The sequence below is a fragment of the Cynoglossus semilaevis genome, chromosome 13 (assembly GCF_000523025.1).
Source record: "Cynoglossus semilaevis isolate Cse_v1.0 chromosome 13, Cse_v1.0, whole genome shotgun sequence".
Classification (NCBI taxonomy): Eukaryota; Metazoa; Chordata; class Actinopteri; order Pleuronectiformes; family Cynoglossidae; genus Cynoglossus; species Cynoglossus semilaevis.
In genome coordinates this window covers 1,106,347-1,114,596 of record NC_024319.1, presented here as the reverse complement: position 1 = coordinate 1,114,596, position 8,250 = coordinate 1,106,347, and the positions used below count along the sequence as shown (strand labels likewise).

At 44.2% G+C, this 8,250-nt stretch overlaps 1 protein-coding gene across 1 annotated transcript in view; it reads right to left on the bottom strand.

Moving 5' to 3' along the window:
* The window catches only part of LOC103387886 (polycomb protein SCMH1), a 12,000-nt gene extending 5,054 nt beyond the window's left edge, over positions 1 to 6,946 (bottom strand). The window contains exons 1-10 of the mRNA XM_025061346.1: positions 6,286 to 6,946; positions 5,082 to 5,153; positions 4,383 to 4,460; positions 4,208 to 4,278; positions 3,886 to 4,120; positions 3,344 to 3,432; positions 2,632 to 2,878; positions 1,014 to 1,252; positions 591 to 773; positions 280 to 406 (exon numbers count right to left, since the gene is read on the bottom strand). Coding sequence (XP_024917114.1) covers positions 280 to 406; positions 591 to 773; positions 1,014 to 1,252; positions 2,632 to 2,878; positions 3,344 to 3,432; positions 3,886 to 4,120; positions 4,208 to 4,278; positions 4,383 to 4,460; positions 5,082 to 5,106 — 1,294 coding nt within the window. The 5' untranslated portion in view covers positions 5,107 to 5,153; positions 6,286 to 6,946. The remainder of the gene's footprint in view (positions 1 to 279; positions 407 to 590; positions 774 to 1,013; positions 1,253 to 2,631; positions 2,879 to 3,343; positions 3,433 to 3,885; positions 4,121 to 4,207; positions 4,279 to 4,382; positions 4,461 to 5,081; positions 5,154 to 6,285) is intronic.
* Positions 6,947 to 8,250: the final 1,304 nt, after the last annotated feature.

Here is an 8,250-nt window from a genome sequence, read left to right as displayed (position 1 = left end):
CCGCCTTGACCAGGTTTAAGACAAGAAAAGACGGTGCTCTGGCTGTGGGCGGAGTCCACACAGGCCTGGACGCACTGCTGCAGCACGGAGGAGGCTCGGCCCGGTCCAAAATGATCTGGGAGCTGCTGGATACGCCTCTGGTCTAAATGGGGCCCCACCTTCCCGTACTTGTTCAGGTAGACGCAAACTACAACGACAGGACATACCAACCATCATGTTCTCTTTCTCAAAACTGTTATCAAAGTGATTGTGAAGGGTGAGGGTGGGGGGGTTAAATACCTGTGGGAGCCTGGAGTGCAGAGTTGGGGATGGTGGCGTTGTCCTGGGGCACGGTGCTGGTGTCAGGTTCTGGAGTGCTACTGATGGGAGACGTTGGGACGGGATTAGGGACCAGCCGTGGTTTTCTCTGAATAGAGACAAAAACAAATAAAAATAATAATAAGAGACATTCTGCTGACATGACAAACAAATTGTAAATCCAAAGTCATACAGCCATGTAACATCAACTTTAACTTTTTCTGTTGTAAAATAAAAATACTTTCAACTGAATCTGTTGACTCTGTACCAAACCAGGCTGAAATGACACACACCTTGCTCCCAGGCTTCGGCCCTCTCTTCTTTGGGATCTTTGTGGGTTGAGTGAGGGCCTGTTGTCCCAGTCTCTGTGCTGAGTTGGTGGGCAGCCTGCCCCTCGTTCTCCCTGGGCCTGCTACCGACCTTCCTGGGACGGCAATGGAGTCTTCCAGCCAACCCGCTCTCTTTTTCCAGGCCATCTGTCAGGAAAAAAAAAAGAAAAAAGAATGGAATGAAATGAATCAAATAAAGTTCAAAGTCTTCATGAAAGGTTTTACTGCTGAGTCTGAGAGTAAAAGTAAAACAATTAACATCAGTTTTACAGGAGGAGCTCAGACTGAACTCCACAGACTCCACAGTGAAGTGTTAAATCATTCGTAAAAAAGTTTCTTTTTAAACGGTGAACATTTTTTGGCAGCACTTCTGAACAATTCTCCCACCTTTGATCCTGGCTTTGGTCCTCGTTTCTTGGGGACCTTGAAAAGTCCAGCCTCTTTGTTCGACTGGACAGTTTGTGGTGCCAAACCTGAGGCCTTGTCACCAAGGGCACCTTTGACCTTTACTTTCCCTGGCTTCCGTCCTCTTTGACCCGGAGGTCGGCCCACCGAAGGACTGGGATGCATGGCTTGACTCTCGACACTGCCGTCTGTCAATCCTCCGACAGACTTTGGTAACACAGCTGCAGGAACGAAACACAAGAAAACACAGGAGACAAATGAGTCCAGCTGTGACCTGAGGTCGACTCTGGTCACCTGGTTTTACCAGTACGCAGTATCGGTGAGTACAAACCTATTTTCATCCAAATACATGGTCCAAAATTCTCTGACATGCTATAATCTTTGCTCTTTGGTCATTCTGCAGAATATTCCCTATTGATTGTTGACATTACAACGAGCAGAAAACTGTTTGAAACAACCATTTGTCAACAACCGTGTTCAAAAGAGAACTAGAAGGAAAACATTCCTCTCAAAGTACATTTTTAAAAAACGTATTATTCGAGAGTTAACTGTGAACATGATTTGTGATTAATCACAATTAAATATTTAAAACCGAGAGCCCGCAGAGTTCTGATCAAATGCTAAGTGCTAAGCGCCGTGTGTCAAACAAACATGCAGCAACTTGAATTTCTTTTTTTTTTCCTACTCTGTGCATGTGCAGAGTTCAAAGGGTTCACAGCACCACCACTGTCAGCTTCCTGTTACTGCAGGACATCCTGTCAAAGTCCGATACCTGACCACTCAGACTCTATTCCTCCTTTTTCCTCCTTTCATTTCAGTCTTTATTTACCTGTCCTCTTCCAAGTCGACTGTCTGTGGAGCTCTCCTCAGTTTTCAGCCTCTCCTCCTCTCCTCCACTCCTTCCTTTGTGCTGCTGCTCCTCCTATTGTCTTCCCTCAGATCTCCTCTACTCTCCTCCTACCATCTGTTGACAACGTCAACAATCCCACTTTTAACAACACACTGTCAGACTCTGTCTCTGCTCTGCATCTCTGCCCCTGTGGTAACTCTACCCTGGACTGGGTGTTTCACAGAGCCAGTCAGCTGGGGTGCCAGAGAGAGGCCTGTAGAGGGGGCAGAACTCAACCGGGTTCTTTTCCAACACGTCATGGCTTCACTCTGCCAGAGGGGGCGAGTGAAAACCTCACAGTATAAAATCAGGCAGTGCAGATGAACTCACCCTTTGTTTTCTTACCAAAGTACTGTACTCCATGTACTATACTAACTGTAAAGTATTTTGTGTACTCTATTAAATATTACAGTTTGGTTTGTACAGACACTGTATCACATACAGTATACTGTGTATATGGTTATATAAATATTACAGTTTGGTTTGTACAAACACTGTATTACATACAGTATACTGTGTATATCTATACGTATACTTTACTGTATCTCTCTCTCTATATATATATACTGTCTTTACTGTATCTCTCTCTATATATATATATATACTGTATATACTGCTGTGATATTGCTGTATATGTTTGTGTACATGTAAATGTGTACACACATATACAGTATACTGTATGTATACTCGTGAATGTCCTCCAGTCGTTACCTTTGGTTCCAGGTGGCTGCAGGTTGTCTCCAGTCAGGGCGCACCACCCGACGGGGAAGATGTCCCGCGAGTCGTAGCGGCAGTAGTAGTCGAAGGCTCCTCTCCAGCCGTCAAAGGTGACCAGCACCTCGGCCCCGCGCAGAGCGCCCACTGTTGCCGGACAGATGAAATGAGGATTTTTCCGGTCCACCGCTTCCAGCTTCATACCGACCTGAAAGGAGTTCTGTTCTGGGGCAGGGGGCTCCTGCTGGGGGACAGGGTGGAGGAAGAGGGACAGCTGTGTGAATATCTGAGTTCTGTCATTCCAAACATCAACAGTTCCATCAGACCCAGGGCCGAGCGACAGCAAGACGGACAACCTCAAATAAGTAGGAAACAACTATGAGATTTTTTTTACCAATCAGAGGAACTTGTGGTGGACCGCATGGTGGTGCAGTGGGCTTCGCTTACAACAAGACCACTGGTTGGTTGGAGCCTGGGCTCTAACCTCTGGACTTTCTGTGTTACAGGAGTTAACCAATGTGTTTGTTTGTGGGTTTGAGGGTCCTGTATTTTCTAATTCAGATAAAAGTGGCTCAGAAAACTGTTAGATCTGGTGGACCCCCTCCGCCCCCCCCAGCGCGGGCTGTAACCTGTGATCAGATCTTTAAATAAACCTGAGCAGCAGCTGCTTCTCTGACTCTGAGGAGCTGCTGAGAACTCGTTCAGGTACCTTGTGAAAAATGCGAGAAGGTGCCATCTCCGCTCCGTTTAGTGTTTTCAGAAGGAACATGGGCCACGAGGACGCGTTCAGACGAAAACCTGAAGAAAACCACATGAGCTGTTGTAAATTTTTACTGCAGTTTCCAAAAACACTCAGAATACGGAAATGTTCCTGCAGGTGAGCGGGGCAGTAACTGTAAAATCACACCCCACGTGTGCACACTGACAAGAATCTGGCGATACACAGGCAACGATACGGTATATTGTGATACTACAGGCACGGCAATATATTGATTTTTATTTTTTTAAACAATTTAATCTACACTTACAGTTGTAATCAGCAGAAAAGAAATAAAAGCAAAATAAAATGAAGCCATGAATATTTGACTGTTAATAAAAAACTCGATTCAGAGCTGTAGAATATCGATACAGTATTGTGAACAAAAATATTGTGATATTTCAGTGTATCGATATTTTCTTACACCCCTATAAAACACCAACAACATTTACAGTTAGCGTTCTTCTGGTAGCCGTGCTCTGGTACATACTGACCCAGCGGTGGCTGCAGCATCCCTCCCTTCTTCTCACAGCTGCCTATGGGCTGGATCTCCGAGGAGTCCACCAGGCGCCAGAAGTCGTTCTTGTTGTCGGACCCGTCCAAACGCAGCCGCAGCCTTGAGCCCGTCAGGCCAACCACCGTGGCGATGCAGGTAGAGGTGGTGTTCCGAGGGTCCTGGGCCTCCAGCTTCATCCCGGCCTTGAACTCATTTACTGGAGGGGTGGCGCTCTAGACAGTGAAGGCGGAGAATGGTGAGTGACAGTACTTTGTTGAAGTGACGGTAGACATTGTTCAGGCCTCGACTCCTCTGCCCACCTGTCTGAAGCAGGACGCGGGTGCAGCGACGGTGCCGGTTTCTCTGAGGTATTTCTCCCAACTGAAGTGTCCTGCTGGAGAAGAAAACTTTGATGCTCAGTAAAAAAGAAAAAACGATCTAAACCTCTGGCACTGCATGCAGTCGCCTCACAAACCAGTGCCGCAGGTCATTCACCTTGGAACTGTGAGGGAACCCTGGAGGGGCGTCCACTCCGGGCCTGTTTGATCCGTTTGGCATCTTTCCACTCTATAGCTGTAGGAGACGAGAACGGTATCATGAAACAAAATATTGCAGTATTTTAGTGTATGGATTTCTTACACCCCCATTTCCTCACATGTCACTAACTGTGCTCCAGCTCATGCATGACAAGAATAAAAAGTCATGTGATTATATTGAACTGTTTCTGTAGAGAGACAGCAGGGAAAGCTAATGACTTTAATGAGTCACCTCTGGTTCAGAATGTATACAAATGAAAAGGGCAGATCAGCAGGTGGGAGTATTGAAACCGAAATGTGATTGCTGCTTTCATAGCCAAAACATCTTAGCTAAAAAGTTCTTGCTTTAGTAGCTCCAACAAAATACAGTGGAGTTTTGGTTCAGGAGTTTGAACAAGGTTGAGGATTAAAGTTAGGATGAAGTGGGCAGAACAAGGACCCAAACCTAGCTCTCTAAAGTCCAGACAAAGACTTAATCCAAACTTGAAAAATTCACTTGAAAACACAAGGTTACAAAAAACTTTTGTTGTTGTTTAAAACAGTCCAGATGTTTTATTTACACGGGATCTCTGAGTACAGACCTCCTTTAAACTGTAAAGGAATTTTATGCTGCAGATTTTTTTTTTTCTCCCATGCATGTAGCGGCGACCACACTTACCTTTCTGTGGTACATGTTTCCTCATGCTGCAATAATACAGACCAAGGTCATAACGCTACAGCTGCCTCCACTCTACACACAGAAACAGAAGCAGAGAACAGAAGTATCCGTGAGAGAGGCCTCTGTCAGAGCAGACATCGCCGTGTTAGATACGGAAGAACACAGGTGACGGTGGTCACGTGACACCACGACAAACCGTTAGAACAGCACAACAATGGAACGGCATGAACTGCAGAAATGAAGTTTAGGATACACGTGATTTTACCCAGAATTCTCAGTTGAGCAAAGTCTACATCAGCTGTGGAGAGTTAGCATGGTCAGCATCCGTCAGTCAACGTTCCCTGCTCTTTTCTTAAGGATAAGTTCCAGAACCTAATGGACCAGTTCTCTCATAGTACATCAACATAGTAGAATTTTCTAAATACACACACACATATATATATATTACAGTTGTAATTTGCTTTCTGTGCATAAACGGAACTCTCTACATTTGTCTGTATTGTCGCCAAACCTCGGACCACCAGGCACTGAGCCCCCCCCCCCCCCCCCCTCTTTTTTTTTTTTTCTTATATTACACACTGACGAGGGCGAGCCGGTCCCGTCCTCTTGCTGCTGTCGTGGACCAGTACAGTACAACATTCTTCAACAGACAAGCTGTTTAACTGGGTACATGGTGTGTCTCCACACATGGTTCAAGTTTCTAGTATTCAGACCAGGTGTAGATTGTACATTAACTGTTTTTTTAAGGGTTGTTTCTTTTCACCACACATCTTGTGTGAATGAAATGCCACCAAACCAGACAGTGGACAAACCCACACTACAAGTCAGACAGGTCAACAGGTCATAAAGATGAACGTGCCACGTGTGTGTGTGTGTGTTCCAGTCCAGTGACGTCCGAAAACAACAAAATTATCAGGTCGTAAATTTAAAACCGAATTGAGCAGACAATAAACAAATACTTCAGTATCTTTGTTTGGTTTTTAACCCTTTTATAAATGTGGAATATGACGTCAGTGTAAAACAGTTCACGGCGACACTTGTTAACCATCGACCAGACGTGTGTGTTTTGGAGCCGTTAACGCAGACACACTGGTTTAAATCGGCGAGATTACACAGACCGTGTACAAACATAAAGGAAGTGCATGTACACACAGACGGACTACTGACAGTCCGTAGTCTACACCGCTGACATCCACAGACCTACCTCAGTACTTCATAACCGTCTTCTCTCGTCTCTCCGGGCGATTTTCTTTTCAATAGAAGTGCGCCTTTTTCCTCCACTGGGGGGGATGGCGTCTGAATTAAAGCGACGTGCTCCCAGTTTTCCGTGTTTGTGGAAGTGACAGGAGGGGTTCAGTCGAGGGCTGAGCGGGTCCACGGTTCCCCTGTTGGAAACCAGTTCAGTGCTCAAAATGCACAATAGTCATTAATTTACCGCCGTTTCGATGGTAAAACCAGAGGCTTCACCGCTGCCGCCACGAATGTAGCTTCATTTACATCACAGAACCAACACATGGAAACAAGCCTGACTTCGGCGCTATATCTAAAAGACGACCGTAAGTTTAAGTGCGTGGTTGTAGTTTACGACTGTCGACGTGACGAAGGAAATGAAATTCGTACAAATTAAAAGAAAAATAATAAAATAAAAAAACACCTAAAAGCTAAGTCAGACACGGAGGGGCATGCAGTCAGCGCAGCCGTACAGACAGCACATCCAGACATGCCCAGTGCAGCGCTAGCTTTAGGTGCTAACCCTGCTAGCGCATAGCCCCGCTTATAAACACAAACATTAGGAACACTGAAACGCGGCCTCGCGTGGAGATAAATGTGTGTATTCATAAGTTTGGGCGTTGATCAGTGGAACCGAGGAAGTTTACCTTGTTTTTTAACGTGTGTATTTGTTTCTGATGTGGATTTAGCGCTTGTCCGCCATTTTTCCCCCTAAACGATGAGGAGGGGGTGTTGTTGTGCCAACATGTTCTTGTTGGGGAGTCAGTCGTACACACAGACGAGCGGGAGCATGGAGACACAGACTATCGGTGACCTCTGCTGGCCAAAAAGTATTATTTCACAAGCACGGCGAAAAGTAAAAACAAACAAAAAAAAAGGATTTATGTCTGCCTTAAGGGACTTAACAATAAATAAATAAATAAATACGATTTCCCGCAAACTCCGACTACAAAATACTAAGGAAATTCACGATTTTTATTTACCTCTTCATTTTATTCTTTAAAAACCTTATTAACAGCTTCTTATCTGAATTTAACCGGGAGAAAGACGTCACGTAGATTAACCTGCTACGATTGTGTTGGCTGTCCCCCTCATACGATGGATCATTCCCATCTTTCTGCGCATGTGGAGACATCAGGAAGACTGTGGTAAAACAGATTTGTGGCCAAGGCTCCAGTGAGGCCAGGTATACGATAATTGTCGTACGTGTTCATAAATTATCGTATGTGTAGTAGTGGGCCTGTACAACAACTTGTTTATTTTAAAGGACAACTAAACAACACTTTAGAAAATTCCTGCCATAAAAGACGTTTGGTTTTACGCCAACTCATTGCCACAATGTGCCCATTATCAGCCCAGGGTGGAGTGGCGATGGAGAGGGTGACAAGAGGATCACTCTGTGTGTGTGACCTTGTGACGGACTGGGGAACTGTCCATGGTGCTGTTGGCAGCTGCACATGTTTTCACTGTTTACCACACACCAGAGCTAACGTTAGCTTCAACAGTCTGGGTTCACGGCTGATAAAATGTTGAATTTATAATAGCTGTATCTAAATTGTGACTTTGTACGGACCTGTGAATATAGTCAACTGATAAAAAAAAAAAATCTGTACAAGAAAAATACAGATGAAAAAGAAACATTCATGTTCTTTGACTTCACCAGGACGACATGTCATCAACAAATAATATTTTGTTGAATTTTTGTGAATTTAAAAAATGCTTTTTATGTGAAATAATTTTTGAAGAAAATGTGATTAATCAAAATTAATTAATTACAAAGTCTATTATGTTTTCTTTGAAAACGTACCATTGCCAGAGTAAATTTTAAATGTTTGTATATTTAGTATAACACAAATTTAAGTATAAATAATTGAATAATTACAAATAATTGTGATTAATAGCGAACAAGTAAACAATTCAAAACATTTGGATCCAGTTC